Genomic DNA, 17,911 nt, shown 5'->3' with positions numbered 1-17,911 from the left:
GGTCGGTCCGTCCGTCCGTCCGTACGTCCGTCCGTCCGTCCGTCCGTCCGTCCGAGATAGTTAGCTTTTATTCGTTAATTTAAGCATGTTAGAATTGTCCTATCGATTTCAAACTTTGCATGGTGATTTCTGTAGTAGTTAGGTACGATTTAGAAAGCGTAGCAACTCTATAATCATTACCCAAATGTCCGTACGTCCATTTTAAACATGTTGATTTTTTTACTTTTTTAAATAGCTTTTATTCGTTAATTTAAGCATGTTAGAATTGTCCTATTGATTTCAAATTTTGCATGGTAATTCCTGAAATAGTTAGGTACGATTTAGAAAGCGTAGCAACTCTATAATCATTACCAGAATGTCCGTACGTCCATTTTAAACATGTTGATTTTTCTACTTTTTTAACAACGAATTTTTATATGATCTAATTATCCGTTTGATCTGATATTTGGTATATTGATTCCTGGGACAACAAAGAACAATATTTTAAGCGAAGCAACTCTACAATCAAGCCCTAAAGATGTAAGTATGTCCATAAACATTATCCTGTATCAAGCAGTTTTTCAACAAATTTACTTACAATTTTGCTTCGAATCTTATACTTTTATATTCTGATTATTCAGTTCAGACACTATACAAGTATTAATGTCCGTTTGTCCTACCGTTTCAGTGCTTCGCTTTTATGGATGTTGTCATCCTTGTTTTGTGACTATTTTGCTGGCCAATTTATATATCTTTATAGATCACTTGGTTCAGCCTCTCAGAGGTTTTTCTTCTCTCTCCGCTGTTAACAGATAAACTGCTACAAATTTTGTGTGAAGGTTAATTCACATCAAATTAATTCTGGCTGTATATTATGCTTGACTGTATTCTTACTTATTTTAAGTTGTCATCCTTATTTGAGAAGAAACTTTTCATCTACTACACTCCTAACTTAACTTTTCCGAACACACACCATATACATAACTAGCGGCTTCGCCCCTAGCCTCTAGGGGCTTTGCCCCGAGAGGTAATTAAAAGAAATAATGTAGTACATGTGGTGCAGCACCAAATAGTTGGTGCTTCGTCTTCTTTAAAAAAATGGGTGTTTTTTTATGTTTTTTGGGGTCTCCCCCCAAAGAAAATAGCCTAAAACCACCACAGGTCCTGTAGGTATATTCCCTGAAGAGTAGAATCCGATCGGTTCAGTGGTTACCGAGATCTTAAGGGACAGACATTGTTCTAAAAATGAAATAACCTAAAACCATCTCAGGGCCTATAAGAAGATTCACTGTAAAGGAGAACCATATATGTGCAGCGGTTAGTGAGATCTTTCAGTATAGATAAAAAAATCCGCATTGTCATTATTGAGGCAAAATTTGTTATATTTAATCTTTATTATCTTGCTACTATTAAGTTATCCAATCTTTTTAAGGTGTATTTATATGGAGAACACATTTTATTGAATTATAGAGAGCTGTAACAAAACCCGCAGTTTTTTGCTCCATTACTTTTAGAGCGCTAATTCTTCCCCTCTTTTCTCTCTCTCTGATTTTATTGGGTGATTTTTTCAACCCTTCATGTACACATGAAATAATAAACACACACACAGCTAGCTAGCCTGGGTCTCTATGATCCAACCAACAAAAAATTTGCACTATGCAAAGCTGATATTTGTGTATGGACTATCCATCATATTTGGATTAATTACGGCTAGGAGATCAGAATACCAACAGAAGCTTGCCTCTGTGGGAGCAGGGAATAAGAGATATTTTGAAAAGAATTTAGGTGAAAAAATATTCTCTAAATTTGTTTGTAATCATAGCATATATTCAAAAACATATATATTAGGTTTTATGAAATTCTATCTAAAACTCGTTTGGTATATCCATAAATTCTTGATTTAGTTTGGCATGCCACGGTCTTTATAAAGGGGAAAGAGGGGCTTTGTTGTTTTATTTGCTGCAAAACACTAAAAAACGGCCGGCATGGGGCATATTTTCTATAAATCCTTGACCTAGACAAGGCTGAATGAAATATAAAAGACGGAACGGGTTAGAATTGATGCCGTACTGACCCGTTTGCTCTAACTCCGACTGTTAAATCTACTTTAGAGAACTTTCCTACATTACAACAAATAAATAATTGAATCTAAATAGCAAAGTTATATTGATTTTAGTTTTACACTTGAGGGAGTGCTTTAATATTTTCATCGAGCAAATAATAACCCAGAAGTTTTTATCGAAATTAGGAGTATTAACTATTTACCCTTTAAAGAGTTTAATTCCTGAGCTAAAACCCTGAGTATGTTGAATTAAATAGTCAACTCTTTAAAGTTATTATGTTGGTTTTTATATACACCTTAGGCTTTTAATTGTACTGTCACGCATTCTATGGCAAGAGCCGTAGCGTGTTGGCATGGGAACTTTCCCGTACTGCACAAATCTTAGTTTCCACGTACCGTCACGCCACCCCTCATCCTTGAAGAGTTCACATAGCGCTCCGCTTGTGTTCCAATCTCCCAGCAGAGTTAGCACAGCTTGCAATCCTCTTTCTTTGTGTCAAGAACGCAAGAATTAGTTCAAGGATTCTCCGTCCGTGTCGCCCTAAATTCTTGATGCACAAACACACAGCTGGTAGTGAGACACTCACTACATAGGAGACCAACAGACAAAAGTATCTAGTACAGAAGCACATTCCTCAGTTTCAGAGGAAATATGCGTGGGAGAGAGGGAATAAGTGAGGGAGCAGATACAGACAAACTTAAATAGTTTCAAGGGAAAAGGGGGGAATGTTCTGTCTCTATTTTGTCCGTCAACTTTTTCGTGGCAATGTTTAGCTAAATGTTCGTTCTGCTCTTATTCCAAAGAAGCCAGAAAATGCACGAAAAAAATATATTTTAACCAAAAAACATTTTTAAAAAAAATTTACTTTAAAAACATACAGATTTGAATTAAATTAATGTAAACAAAACGTGTAACATGTTACTAGAAGTCAAAAATACTGAAGAATTTACTGTAAGTAAGGACCAAACAATAATCAACAAAATAACATGAACAACAAGTAAATCTTCCATATTATGAATTCAATTTTAATAAACGCCCTCAATGATGATCTCTAGAGAAGTCTTCTGAAAAAAAAAAAAAATGTACTTTAATTTCAATTCAACTAATCAAGATTCAAATTAATACATAGAACTAAAGGCTAATCATCCAAATGATTGGTCAAGCACAGAACTTTATTACTTTAGGAAATGTTGGATATATTGCGTGTACTGGTTAGTCCAGCATGTGCAGCCCCCCCTCGGAAAGGAAAGGCATAGCCCTCCCCGCTTTTTTAAATTTCAGTGCTCAATATGCACATTGTGGGAACGCACCAAAATAACAATTTAAATCTTATTTTAGTACATTGTTTATCTAAGAAATAAGACATAAGTCCAGTTGTTTATCTTGCATTGTTTCAAAAATTTTTTGAACATTTTTTCTGAATTTAATTTGCAAATGATCTGAACCAAAATAGACAAGATAGGCTTTGAGAGTAGCTTTGCTAATTAATTAAAATTTTTACCATGTTTTCCAGCTTAATATTTGTTTCATTGCCAGTTCTTGATAAATATTCTAGTGCTGTTTTTCCTTTCTAAAATAAATTTCAGTTGGAGGAATTCAAATTGAGTTTTACTTCTTGTTCATGTTAAAGGGGGGGGGGGGGAAATGTGGTGACTCGTGCCACGACATACCAGCAATTTTATTTTGGGTGCTACTCCCTTAGTTTTAGAGATAATTGGGTGAAATCTTTTGGGCTGGGTCACTAATTACCCCAACTAGAGGTATCTTTCAAAAAAAACGGCGGCGGGTCCGCCGCTCCCGCCGTTCGCCGCCATTTTCCGCCGCCGCCAAAAAATTTTTTTTATTGCATTTCTCGCCGAATTAGGCAATTTGGAATCATTTGAGACCATGTTATTTTTTTCAAAAATTTTTCCCCTTATAACCAACCCTGCGGGGGGACTTAGTCATTTTTTTTCAAATTTTCGTTTATCAAGGTATATCTTAAATTCAGTGCCTCTCCTGAGCTTTTAAAGATATTGAGACAAAACCTTTTGAGGTAGATCAGTAAAAAATATTTGAATAAAAAATGGCGGCGATACCGCCGCTCCCGCCGTCCACCGCCATTTTCCGCCGCCGCCGCCAAAATTTTTTTTATTGCATTTCTCGCCGAATTAGGCAATTTGGAATCATTTGAGACCATGTTATTTTTTTCAAAAATTTTTCCCCTTATAACCAACCCTGCAGGGGGACTTAGTCATTTTTTTCAAATTCTCGTTTATTAAGGTATATCTTAAATTCAGTGCCTCTCCTAAGCTTTTAAAGATATTGAGACAAAACCTTTTGCATTTCTCGCCGAATTAGGCAATTTGGAATCATTTGAGACCATGTTATTTTTTTCAAAAATTTTTCCCCTTATAACCAACCCTGCAGGGGGACTCTTAAGGTATATCTTAAATTCAGTGCCTCTCCTAAGCTTTTAAAGATATTGAGACAAAACCTTTTGAGGTAGATCAGTAAAAAATATTTGAATAAAAAATGGCGGCGGTACCGCCGCTCCCGCCGTCCACCGCCATTTTCCGCCGCCGCCAAAATTTTTTTTATTGCATTTCTCGCCGAATTAGGCAATTTGGAATCATTTGAGACCATATTATTTTTTTCAAAAATTTTTCCCCTTACAAGCCGTCCTGTGGGCGGCGGAAAATGGCGGTGGATGGCGGGGGTATCGCCGCCATTTTTTATTCAAATATTTTTTTGCTGATCTACCTCAAAAGATTTTGTTTCAATATCTTTAAAAGCTTAGGAGAGGCACTGAATTTAAGATATACCTTAAGAGTCCCCCTGCAGGGTTGGTTATAAGGGGAAAAATTTTTGAAAAAAATAACATGGTCTCAAATGATTCCAAATTGCCTAATTCGGCGAGAAATGCAATAAAAAAAATTTTGGCGGCGGCGGCGGAAAATGGCGGTGGACGGCGGGAGCGGCGGTACCGCCGCCATTTTTTATTCAAATATTTTTTACTGATTTACCTCAAAAGGTTTTGTCTCAATATCTTTAAAAGCTTAGGAGAGGCACTGAATTTAAGATATACCTTAATAAACGAGAATTTGAAAAAAATGACTAAGTCCCCCTGCAGGGTTGGTTATAAGGGGAAAAATTTTTGAAAAAAATAACATGGTCTCAAATGATTCCAAATTGCCTAATTCGGCGAGAAATGCAATAAAAAAAATTTTGGCGGCGGCGGCGGAAAATGGCGGTGGACGGCGGGAGCGGCGGTATCGCCGCCATTTTTTATTCAAATATTTTTTACTGATCTACCTCAAAAGGTTTTGTCTCAATATCTTTAAAAGCTCAGGAGAGGCACTGAATTTAAGATATACCTTGATAAACGAGAATTTGAAAAAAAATGACTAAGTCCCCCCGCAGGGTTGGTTATAAGGGGAAAAATTTTTGAAAAAAATAACATGGTCTCAAATGATTCCAAATTGCCTAATTCGGCGAGAAATGCAATAAAAAAAATTTTTTTGGCGGCGGCGGAAAATGGCGGCGAACGGCGGGAGCGGCGGACCCGCCGCCGTTTTTTTTGAAAGATACCTCTAGTTGGGGTAATTAGTGACCCAGCCCAAAAGATTTCACCCAATTATCTCTAAAACTAAGGGAGTAGCACCCAAAATAAAATTGCTGGTATGTCGTGGCACGAGTCACCACATTTTCCCCCCCCCCTTTGATAAGTAAATAAATACCTAGTATATTTAAAAATATAAAATATAATTTCAGATTTAAAATTTACCTTTGACAGTCCTTTAAAATTCCTCAATTTTTTCCTGAAATTATAATGATGAAAACTTTATCCAAGATATACTTTTTTAAAGCGAAGCGAAGCAACTCTATATTCGTTATCAGAAAGTATATTCTTAAAAATTATCCTGTATTGAAGCAGTTTTGCAACAGATTTACCTTATTACCTTATAATTATTAAGACTTTATACATTTACATTCTGCTTTTTCAGTTCTACAAGTTTCAATGTTCATTTGTCCTACCATTTCAGAGCTTCGCTTTTATGGATGTTGTCATCCTTGTTTCTTAATAATTCATGGAGTGACACATATCAAGTAAATTGTGACGAGTAAATACCATCCCTCAGACGGAAAAGCGCATAGATTTGTAATGCTGTTAAATCATTTAAATCTAATTCAAGCCAGGAACAATTTACCTATGTCTTTGCAACTCCATCTCAGTGAAAGCCAAATGTCGTCGTAAATTGAGAGATTCCACAATGGCTAGCCTCCCATAGTCAACTAGTTCTACCTAAATAAATGGTAAATGGGTTAAATCAACAGAAATCAGAAGGATTGTGTTTGTATTGCAATAATTAGACTCATTTTTTGAATTTTGCCTAAATAGAATTGTCCGCAGTTTTCGACTAATAATTTTAATCTACAGAAAAGGTAATTTAGTTTATCATCATTGGAGAATGAGATTTACATTAATTTATTGTCCATTTTCTTATCACTAATATCCCTGGAATTAGCTTCTTTGCCAGGTAATTTTCAATTATACCCAAAATTAGCAATAGCATTAATGCAAGTACATTAGGTAATAAACGTTAATATAAATAAAACAAATGAGAAAAAAGCTATATAAATTAGCGGGAAAAGTGTTATTAGAATGTCCTTTATCCCTGTAGTATACCTGATATTCTTTCTCTGGAAGTTTGGCAACTACTTTAGCCCTGAGCCAAGTACCTCTAAACACAAAAATAACAATAATTTTATTTTGATTTCCATATTGAAATTCCACAAAACTAATGAGTTGGGGGAACTAATCTTTGCATTAAAAGTTAAATCCTAACAAACATTCACATTTCTTTGTTGTCATGAATTACTATTTTTCTCTCTCGAAACATTGTTTTTCTAAAATCCTTTTTTTACACATAGACTATAAGGCCTTATAAATTAGGTACATAGATTACAATAAACTAATAACTAAAATAAACAATTATGAGAAATTTCATATCAAATATGTCATATATGAAGTAAAACAAACCATGTCTACAATTAACACTTGGTGTCCGGCCCTAATGTTAAAAGATACTTACTCAAACTTGTAGAAGACTATGACAGGATCATCAATATTTATCAATCCATCAATATACCGTTGTCCAGAACCCTTGTACCTGAAAAAGTAGATAGTTATAATCCCATGTGTTAAGTTTCTTCCATCGCTGGGAGGTTTTTACACTTTTGGGATAATAACATAGCAATGAACCGCCAAGTTAATTACAAATTCACCCCCCCCCCCTCAAAATCTTTTGTCAAAAACGTGTTTCTAGCATCTAAGGGGCTCTTATAACACAAAATCAATCATTAAAATACTTCTCTGAATTTAATTTGATTCATTTTAGGTTGGAGTGAAATGACACTTGTTAGATTAGTTGAAAGGAAACTACACTTTTTAATTAGATGGAAAAACTATGATAAAAAGTGAATTTAACTTTTCTTGAATATTTTAGATTAATCCTAGTTCTTTACATACCTGTCATTGAGACTGTTGTTAATTTCATCTAATTTCTCATTTTGATCTTTAGTTTGCATGTACACGGTTCCATCCTAATAAAAAAAATAGTCTATTCATTTGTTGACCTTACCCTACAGAAAACATCAACCTTAGACGTTGATTAAAAAGGCCTCCTTAAAAATTACCCATAAGCCAATACATCCGTTATTGATGTCACAATTAACAAGTACCTAATCATTTTAATTCTTTAAATATGCATATTTTTGGAAATTTATATTACTGAAGGTACGATTGTTTTTTTTTACATTTTAGGATGCGCCGCGCATACAAAACCAAACAGCAGGTTTTATGCTATAAATAAAGTACTTGTCTCGCAAAGATTATTTAGAAAAAAATAATATGGAAAGCAATAAAATAATGAAATTTAATTTAGAATAAATTTTAAATAAATTATATAAAGGATTGATGGACCACAACAAAGACTAAATGTACCTGGAAATAGGCAGTTATGCTTGCAGTTATCTTTCCATCTTCAGTAGGGTGTCCAGGTTCCTTCCAGCAGAAGTTCTTATCTATCATCTGGATCTGTTCTTTGTGCGGTACTGTTTTCAAAATCCTTTAAAAAGTTACAAAATTCAACAACAAATTAGTTAATTATAAAAACCTTAAGACAACAACTTTTTAAATTATTAGTAATATCATGTTTTTACAAGAATTATTAATCCAAAAAACAAAAGGACTGTACAATACAAAAAAATCTTACAGAGATTGATCCAGTCTTGAATTGTGATAATATTTGGCCTGGACAGGAGTCAGGTTTGATAATCCAGGTAACTCAGTTGCAAATTCATCTCTACGAGTAAAACATAATTCTATTGAAAAATCAAGTTGCAAAAAATATACAAAAACGGCAAATTCTCGTGTTTCACCATTTGAACACCCAATCAAATCAAAATTGTAATCAACCCCTCCCCCCCCCCCCCCAACGCCTCAAAGAAAGGCTTCCTTAATAAAGAGTGTTTTTCTTCAAAAATTTAACGGCAAAAGTATGGAAGTCTTGAGAATGAATTGACTGGTCTTAAATTGATAATAACTACTAACCTAATGCGGCGAAATGCAAGTCCTCTTTGAATCAGGCTATTGTGAGCAATGTCTATTAGATTTGTGTATGGTGAAGAATCATCTGTCCCAAAACTACCATTTAAATATTCCTTTAAATATATTATAGGGATGGGAATCCGTCGAATTTTTGGGCCGGATTCGGATTCCGGATTCTGAAGAAATCCGTCAAAAAAAGTGACGGATTCTTGCGGATTCCGGATTCTTATTTTTGGCGGATTCCGGATTCGGATTCCGGATTCTAGCAGTATTTTAAAAGGCCGTCCGTCACAGAGGGATAGCTTTTTTCGTTAATTTATCACTATGTTACTTGGTTGAAGCCTTGATTTGTTTAAAGTGTTGACTTCCAGCATAACTAAAACATTTACATCACATTAGTAATTATTAAAATTTGTTATGTAGAAATTGAATAGCTCATCACGTGATCGCTGGCCTGACAATGAGAGCTCTGTGTTATCAGCTGGTATATCAACTTCGTGGTTAATGTGGGAAGAAATGGGGGGGGGGGGAGTGGTGTGTTGGGGGGGGGGGGGATCTTAGCCTTCAAAAAAAGGGAGTTGTAAGAAAAAACTCAAGACGGTAATTTACCAATTTAGAATCCGGAATCCGCTATAAAAAACGGATTCCGGATACGGATTCGGATTCCAAAATTGACCGAAAATCGGGCGGATTCCGGATCCGGATTCTCATCACTAATATATTATATACCTACCGATTGCCGTATGTTCATTCTACAAAATTTGTTATATATAAACTATCAGTTGGAAGTGAGATTTAATTTTGAATTGGGTTAAGGCCATATTTATTATCTAAAAATACAAAACCATCTCTCATAAGGATAATGGTGGTTTTATTAAAGGGCTTATTTTACTTTTTATTGTCCAAACCTAAAATACTTATATTATGTCATTATTTTAGTTTCTAATTTATATCAAAGGAACATTGGCCTAAATTCAATGCTTTCTACAGTTATATTGACAGGTACAGACGTGACTGTTCTGCCAGCTACCTCTCCAGTAATTATGGGACCAGTCACCTGAGTTCATAAATCAATTTATTTAAATCAGGATTGAAAATCCGAATCTACAACCCTTCTGTAGATTATAATTAGCAGTTAAAACGTTGGGACACTCAACTTAATAAACCAACACATCAAAATTTATTAAAAGTCCCCCAAGTTGTTCAGCTAACAAATAAGAAAACGTTATTTTAAAACTTCAGGGACTAGTGTAATAAATAACCTATTGTCCCCTATCTTCCTGAGCAAAATGTATTTGACCACATTTTGTGAATAAGGATTCATAATATGTGTGGCTATACCTTTAAAAGCAGGATGGGATGCATCTTGATCTCCTTGGTAAAAGCTTCAATGGCTGTCCTGGACCAGCTCTGGCCTCCAGCAGGTATAATACTGGATATATGGACACCAACAACCAAGCTTGGCAGGCTCTGAAAGAACTTTTTCATGGAACACACTAATGAAAAAGGATTATAAAATTCAATTTGCTGTATGAAAGTGTGACAAGACTATGCCGTTTAGTTTTTTGTATTTAGATAGACTTAAATACTTTGCCTTTCTTTGGCCTCTAGGAAGGATAATAAACAGCATTGCATAATCATATTTATACATCACAAATCTTGAATCTTCCCTGAAAAGCATACCACTTTTCGTACATTCATTACAAAAAATATTTTAAAACAGAAACATTTTCTTAACCCGTTAAAGTCGTACCCCTTTTCGCACCTTAATCGTTGATTGTTTTGTTGTGTTTTTCACCTTCAACGATACTGGAAGAATAAAAATGTGCTGATGAGAACATTCTTCAACTAATCCACTGTCTACCAGAAACACTTCACAGCTGAATAAAAATAAATATGTTGAATCTAGAATCATAACTAGGAATACATTTTGTCTTAAATCGTAAAAGTTGCAAGCAAAATAGTTTCTATGCAAGGATATTATCCTCACGCTTTAAATTCCATTTTATTATCACTTACCTAGTGCACAAAAAAACGTAGGTCGTGATTTTAGGTTGACTGATTTTATAGGGGTATTTTTTTATTGTACCTGTTTAGGTTTACATGTGGGAAAATATAGATCGACCTATAAAAATTCTTTTGTGAACTGGGGTATTATCATCATTAGATTATCCATTTTTACCTTGTTTCCAAGTCCTGTAGAATGATAGCTCTTGCATAAAACCCCAGCGAAGCTTTGGCTGCACAGAGTTCTCCAGGTATTCTAGAGGTCAGGTATTCACCTGTCTTCTTTATCTTAAAAATAATCCCTTGAAGATGAAGACATTGATAAATATGAGAATTTAAATTGTTGCTAGATTAATCTAGATAAAGTAAATGATTCAGATTCGAGAAACTTCAATTTGATGTAGCTTGTGTATACAAAATGATTTGTGTCAGGAATTTATGATAGGGGATTCAATGATAAATTGATCTTCCCTATTATTGTAGATTCTACCTGAAATTTTCTAAGGGAAAGTTGAGATAATCTGTCTATCCCTATCCCCCCTTCGCCACAATGAAAAAAAAACACTTTCAAGTTTCCAAAAACAGAAATTAGTCTTTAAAGTTTTGAGAAGAAATTAAACATTTTTACATTGTCCCTACAATCTGGTTGTTATCCTATTACAATAATAAAATAGATATATGAACTGTATGAAATAAAAATATATTTGTATATTATCTGAAAATAAATATTCCTTACAAGTTCCGATAGCTTGCCGTTCAGATTCAACTTATGATTTTCGAACTTCTCAGGCATGGCAAACAGTCTGAACAATTTAATTGTAATTAGTACTCTGAAATATAGTTAATCTAGCCTGAATAATATAAATACATTTAGAATTTTGAGGTAACCTTTCTATATTATATACATCCAGACATCATGTTACTTTAGTGTAAAGGATACAACTTTAATAAAAAAGCAACATCCTTTGCTGTAATTATTAAGAGATGTCCATTGGATGCTTTCTATTTCAACAGTTGCAATGTATTCCACCTTTTATGAAACCAATTCTAAAGACTTATATAGGAGCTTTACTATAATTCATAGACATAACCTGTAAGGAGAAAGAATACTTGTGATTTTGCACTTGACAATCTGCCCTGGTTGCATCACCTTACATCAAATACAAATACTATATCTTTAACTATACAATAAAGATGATTTATTTTCAAAATTTATAAAAATTTTTGAAAGTAGGGAATTTTTCATACATAAACAGATAAAAACATAGTAGCCAAAGTATCTTTGATAGTAGCTAGGATAATTAAATCAGCTTTTACCGTCAGAGGATCTTCTATATTTGGTTTAGGTCTTGGTTCTTGAATTTTGACATCCTTCTCTGTGATTTTCAATTCATTGATCCTCAACTTTGTTTCGCAATAGGGCTCAGTCTTAAACTAAAATATTATATTATAAGCCTTTGCAAGTACGATAATTTTACAAGATATCTAAAACATTCAAAATAATGCTGTTTATTTTATAATTCTTAACCTTTTGAAAAATATACTTTTCACTCTATTTAATCAAATAATTTATCTACCTTTTTTCCTTTGGAAGTTTTGACTGCTGGGAATTCAACCTATAAAGTTTCAAAATATAAAAGTTTTTTTTCCAAAATTTTTAGCTTCATTTATTCATCATGGTTTTAACAATAAAAACATTCTATATTACAAATTATGTACCTACATCAAAGAAATATTTTATTCTATTTGTTTATACCTGTGTATGAAATCCATTGACGCTGAAAGCCAAACCAAGATTAATCAACAAAGAGTTTAGGCAAACAACCTTTAATAAAAATGTATGCAGGAAAAGAGGAAATTATAAATTTGTTTTATAGTTATACAATTTTTTCATCTATTATGTTGTTAAAGATTGATATCATTCTTAAATTATTTAACACCTTTTAAATCCAAAAACACAAAAGTAACAAATATTAGAGAAGTCTCAAAGTGATGAAAAAAATGTTTTCTTGTTTTTTAAAAATTATTCTTACACATTAATCTTACTTACACTTAGTTTTGATTATACCTATAAGAATATCAATTCAATCACGTATTTTTTAAATTCATCGCAAATAACAAACATTTGTAAAAAATTCTTTACAAAATTACTTACTACATCTGAAAACGTTGCATACAACGATACTTGAATGTGTTGCTTTGGATCATTTGAAATCTCTTCCACATGCATACTAAGCCGTCTTTTCTGCGAATTTGGACCTTTTCCAGTATTTTGCAATACCTATAATAAATTCTCAATTTGTATGGGGATGGAACTCCTCCTCTCCCTCTATTTCGAAATAAAATTTAAATTTTGTTGAGTCTAGGAACTTATCCCTTTTTCTTATAATTTGCAAATTAGTATACCACACCTAAAGATAAGGAATAAAAATAGGATTTTCATCATAAAAAGTTTATGATAGCTTTATAATTAAAAAATAATTACCTCAAACACCTTGCTAATTGATTCTCGATGTTTGTTGTAAGCTATCGAAGGGGCCAAATCATACAAGCTTACTAAAAATGTCATAAATAGGTTTAATTACCTGATATAGAAGAAATATTTATAGGTAATAAATTTCATGACTAACTTATTATATTTTTTTCATATGCTTTACATTATACAAGGAAAGAAATTTTTACACGAATTAATTTACCCAGAAAAAGCTTAATACTAAGATATGCAACAATTTATAGCTGACTCATAATGCGAACGATATGAAAAAATTATGCCCTTATGTACCAAGGTCTGTAAAATGTTTCAACCAATAAGATATCTTAAATGTTCCATCAGTATTCTCCTATTGGCCAATTTAGATAATATGTCTATTGAATAACTCTATTTGTAAAACAAGCGGCTCCGCCCCTAGCATCTAGGGGCTCTATATTCAAAGGAATATGGAAGTTCAGAAAAATAGCCTTTAAACCATGCCCAGAATTTTTATAAAATGTTATAGCCTAAAACCATCCCGGGACCTATAAGGATGCATCCATAAAAAGGAGCACAATATCAGTTTAACAGTTACTTAGATCCTTCCCTTCTTACAATAAAAAGCTTACTACTTTATAAAATAGAACTAGCGGCTTTGCCCCTAGCCTCTAGGGGCTTTTCCCCCTGAGGTAATTAAGAAAAAATTGGAGCTGCCCCAGTATCAATTTCAAAATTTTCAGGAAAAAAAAATGGAACTGCCCTGGACTGGAACAGTATCAAATTAAAAGAAAAATGTGGGGGGGGGGGTTGTTTTTTGGGGGGGTTGGGGGTGTCCCACCCCCCAAGAAAATAGCTTAAAACCACCACAGGACCAATAGGTATATACCCTGAAGAGTAGAATCCAATCGGTTCTGTGTTTACCGAGATCTTAAGCTTCAGACGGACGGACGGACGGACGGACAGACAGACAGACGGACAGACATCATTCTACTTTGTATTATAGATATACCTCTGGTTAGCTTGCACTCATAATCAATACTGAACTTGTCCATGAGCCAGAGATCCATATGGGAACATATCACATATCCTCCAATATCCACCAGAAATACCTCAACCTAACATCAAAATTAGAAAGCTGTACGTCGCGCTAAATGGCTTTCCATAATATGGTCCCCGCGGATTTTTTTTAACAAGGTAGCAGCGAGCTTGGGCTTTGCAGCGATGCTTAACAATGTTCAAGCGCAGTGAAGCAATAAGAAGGGTCGAATATTAAATACATAAGCTACAAAAAGAGCATGCATAATTGGAGGGGGTAACTGAAATGTTGTCAGGTAAAACTTTAAAAGGGTTCCAATCAAGATGCTCTAAATATCTTTTAGGTAAAAAATTAAACAATAGTTTTTGATTTACAAACACAAATATATCAAAGAAATTCCTTTTTATACTAAAGAGATAATTTTTGTTGCTGTTGTAAAAGTGAAGGTTAAATCTGCAATATACATAACTATTAAATAAATGCATGTGTCCATAATATGCATTAAAATGAAGATGTTTATGTATTATGTAAAAAAAATCTAGTACAAAATGGAGTCTTTGATTATATAGATACAGATACATAACCTTACCATAATAAAGAAAAAAAAATTATTCTGTAGAACAATTCTATTATTTACAAGTAATAAAGCCTACCTTCTTATCACTGAGAATCTTGGTAACCAGAGCCCTTTCCCTATTTCTGTACCCATCAACATACCAGCAAGGTTGGTTAACTTTAGGTACTAGCAGTACCTCTTCAATCTTTAATAAGACAGTAATCATAATGACAATTTCATGTAGAGTACTCTACAGTTTTATTTCACTTTTACCCCCGCTGAGTAAAGAAAATATGATTCCTAAACACCCCCATGTTAAAACACTGTGAAGCAAAAGAAAGTAAAAACATCTAGCAAAAACAATGACCTGGTATACATTGATAATAAATTAGGTCATATAATCTTAGGACATATTTTTAATATCTATTTATTGAATATTTCATACTTTTCTGAACGCATACTTCCATTGTGAAAGTTACCGGCATTTTTATTGATTCCTTTGTTGTATAAACGTACCATATACTATTATGAGAGAGGTGATCCACTAAAAATGTGTCATTTAGTTATGATTAACTTTCCTGCTGAACGTAATTAATATTGCTGAAATAAGAATCCCAAGGAGTTTTCTTAACACATTTAGTTACATAGATATTATCCATGTCGGTACTAGCAGTAACTTCAACAAGGTAGTCCTGGGATTTCTTAAACTCCTGGTGAGTGTATGGATAGGCCAAGGAAATTATGCTCCTTAATATTTGTTATTTATTGCGCAAATATTATTATTCAATAAAGTGTGATTGTTTGTACTTTAGACTTTTTCAATGTATTTGATAACTAACTTATTGGTTGTAATTTAAAATCTAGCAATTCCCTAGGCCATAAGTGGTTTAAGGCTATTTTAAGCGCCCTTATTACTCTTGTAATACGGAACCCTAGATGCAAGGAGGGCATCTGCTAGTCCTAAAATTTAAAGTATTAAGGTTTTTTGTCCGAAGCTAAAGATCTCGGAAATTACTTGTCTGTTTGGTTGTGCTTTTAAAATGTCTTGGCGTGATTTCAGGCTATTTTCCTTAACTCCCCCCCCCCCCCTTGAGGTTAGGGCAAAGCAATTAGTTTCTATTAAACAACAAATTCCTTGAAACTGTAGGTACAGCAACTTTCAGGAAAACCAGAAAATCTTTAAGCGAGGTAGATCCATAATGAGCAAATTCCAGTGTTGTATTTAGAACTAAATCAACCTCATAACCTATAAATATCAAAATAAGAAGTGATAAATCTTTTACTACTATATAAAAAAATCTATAAATAATAATGTTGAAAAAAGTTAATATTCTGTTTTCTTTAATATATAGGTAATTTTAATGGTTTATCACTTTTTGCCAAAACTTTTTATAACTCCCATTAACAAAACAAAATCAGTGTCAATAGGTTAACAAACAATTTAAAAAGAATGATAGCTATAACAAAAATCTACTAAAAGATTACATGGATCATCCTCATTCAACTTGGTAGCACTGAGAACCAGAAGTTTGCTAGTGCTGCTTGAAAACATCTTCTTTATATTAGGATCTAATTTCATCTGTTCTAGCTTGTATGTTTCAGTACAGGCTGATTGTGCATCCCTGAAAATTAATTTCAACATTAATATGAGGGATCAGGGACGCAGTTTAAAGGAAGCTAAGTCCCGAACTTTTCAACGAGAATGCTACCTGCAAACGTTATTTATAAAATACTAGCACCTGCGCCCCTAGTATCTAGAGGCACTTTATTCAGAGGGATATTGACTGGCAGAAAAATAGCCTAAAACCATTCCTAGACTTGTTTTAAAAAAATTAAATAGCTTAAATCCATCTCAGACCTGTAAGAGGCTTCACCATGTCGGTTCAACGGTTAGCGAGATCCTTCGCTACTGACAAAAAAAGCTTATTACTTAAAATCAAGGATAAAAGTTAAAGGCAAAAAGTTACTGCCATTTGAAGAAACAATATTTAAATGCTCTCTAGTGGAAATTTAAAATATAAACAATAGGTAACAAAGGTAATAACAAAATGTAATGGCAAGAAGATAAATATAAAGAATACATTGATTGCAAAAAGTTCCACCTTAGACGGCACCAAACGGCAAAAGGCTTGATAATCTGAAATCTTTCTGGGAGACTGTGCACGTGTTTGACAGGCAGTGTCTCTTCAACTCCGGAATCTATGTATCTCAACTTTACTTCAGTATTATCTTCTTGGATTTCCAATATCTTTCCTCTCATACCTTTTCACATTAATTTTATGTTCATAAAGTTGACTAGGTAACTGTTCTTCATAGTATTGTTTTAAAGGATCTTGTTTGAAAGTACTAGGAATGCTTAAGAGGACAAAAAAACAGACAGAAAATTATTCTAAAGATTTTGCGAATTTGGCACCAAACCAGGGGTGTATATTTTCCAACATAGTTGAATTTCTTCCCTTGTGCCCCTCTCAATTTCTTTACACAATCTTATTTTGAATTTGTTACCCCTATACCCCCCTCTGGATGTGTGTTGAGTGTGACGGAATTATGGAAAATATACGCCCATGTATCAAACGCGATGGTAATGTCAAGCTGTCTTAAATGAACTGTAGCGGGACAAAGTGTCTAAAAAATAAGACATGTGACGTCATAAAAATATGACGTCACATGGCTGATTTTGAAATTATTTTCTATGCAATATGTTGCTGAACAAGACAAAATCTAACATTATTATGAACACTATTCCTTTGACAAGCACGAGATCTCCTTGCTGAAACTCTTTGGTTGGTTGCTGTCCTTTTACAAATTGTAGTTGATGGACCATCTCTAAATATGCATTCTTTTCCATTATCTTTTAAAGTATGGCATGAATTTTATAAATCAGCAGAAAAGAATATTTTAAGGCCAATAAATATATTGGTCAAATAGTTTTTAACCTTTAATCAAAAGGAATGGGTGTAAATGGTAGAACACAACAGGTTAATTCCATATTTTGCATTTAAAGTTGAGGTTTGGGTCGACCCCCCCCCTCAATTTTTTCTTATACCTTTTCTTCTTATATTTAAAAAATGAATTATCGAATTCAATCCCACCTCCTCAAGTGCTCATAGAGTCCTCATGGAGACATATCATTTAATATAAATAAATGGTTAATTTTATCACATTTCTAATTTCTTAACAAATGAGACCATTAAGGTTACAGACATCG

The 17,911-nt window shown here is 33.5% G+C and overlaps 2 protein-coding genes across 3 annotated transcripts; both read right to left on the bottom strand.

The window, feature by feature from the left end:
* Positions 1 to 2,858: 2,858 nt before the first annotated feature.
* LOC145314120 (uncharacterized) lies at positions 2,859 to 8,727 on the bottom strand. The gene is made up of 10 exons (XM_080153912.1): positions 8,638 to 8,727; positions 8,300 to 8,389; positions 8,029 to 8,152; positions 7,555 to 7,628; positions 7,118 to 7,195; positions 6,712 to 6,766; positions 6,233 to 6,327; positions 5,809 to 5,842; positions 3,544 to 3,612; positions 2,859 to 3,106 (listed from the first exon to the last, which is right to left on the bottom strand). The coding sequence occupies exons 3-10, from the start codon at positions 8,113 to 8,115 to the stop codon at positions 3,068 to 3,070; spliced, it is 531 nt and encodes a 176-aa protein (XP_080010038.1). The 5' UTR covers positions 8,116 to 8,152; positions 8,300 to 8,389; positions 8,638 to 8,727; the 3' UTR covers positions 2,859 to 3,067.
* Positions 8,728 to 9,568: 841 nt separating this feature from the next.
* LOC145314119 (uncharacterized) lies at positions 9,569 to 17,575 on the bottom strand. Of its 2 annotated transcripts, none has more exons than XM_080153910.1 (18): positions 17,442 to 17,575; positions 16,806 to 16,958; positions 16,189 to 16,325; positions 15,841 to 15,949; positions 15,284 to 15,453; positions 14,801 to 14,910; positions 14,121 to 14,226; positions 13,127 to 13,197; positions 12,797 to 12,922; positions 12,398 to 12,466; positions 12,219 to 12,257; positions 11,959 to 12,075; positions 11,733 to 11,791; positions 11,378 to 11,444; positions 10,817 to 10,929; positions 10,400 to 10,514; positions 9,976 to 10,104; positions 9,569 to 9,691 (listed from the first exon to the last, which is right to left on the bottom strand). In XM_080153910.1, the coding sequence occupies exons 1-18, from the start codon at positions 17,549 to 17,551 to the stop codon at positions 9,587 to 9,589; spliced, it is 1,905 nt and encodes a 634-aa protein (XP_080010036.1). In that variant the 5' UTR covers positions 17,552 to 17,575; the 3' UTR covers positions 9,569 to 9,586. The 2 variants fall into 2 exon arrangements, with proteins under 2 accessions (XP_080010036.1, XP_080010037.1); XM_080153911.1 differs by having other exon boundaries at positions 10,433 to 10,514.
* Between the last annotated feature and the right edge of the window lie 336 nt (positions 17,576 to 17,911).

Source organism: Acartia tonsa, chromosome 3 (genome assembly GCF_053477335.1).
Source record: "Acartia tonsa isolate MP-2025a chromosome 3, ASM5347733v1, whole genome shotgun sequence".
Classification (NCBI taxonomy): Eukaryota; Metazoa; Arthropoda; class Copepoda; order Calanoida; family Acartiidae; genus Acartia; species Acartia tonsa.
Note: the sequence above shows the minus strand (reverse complement) of the source record. Positions and strands in the feature narration are given on the sequence as shown.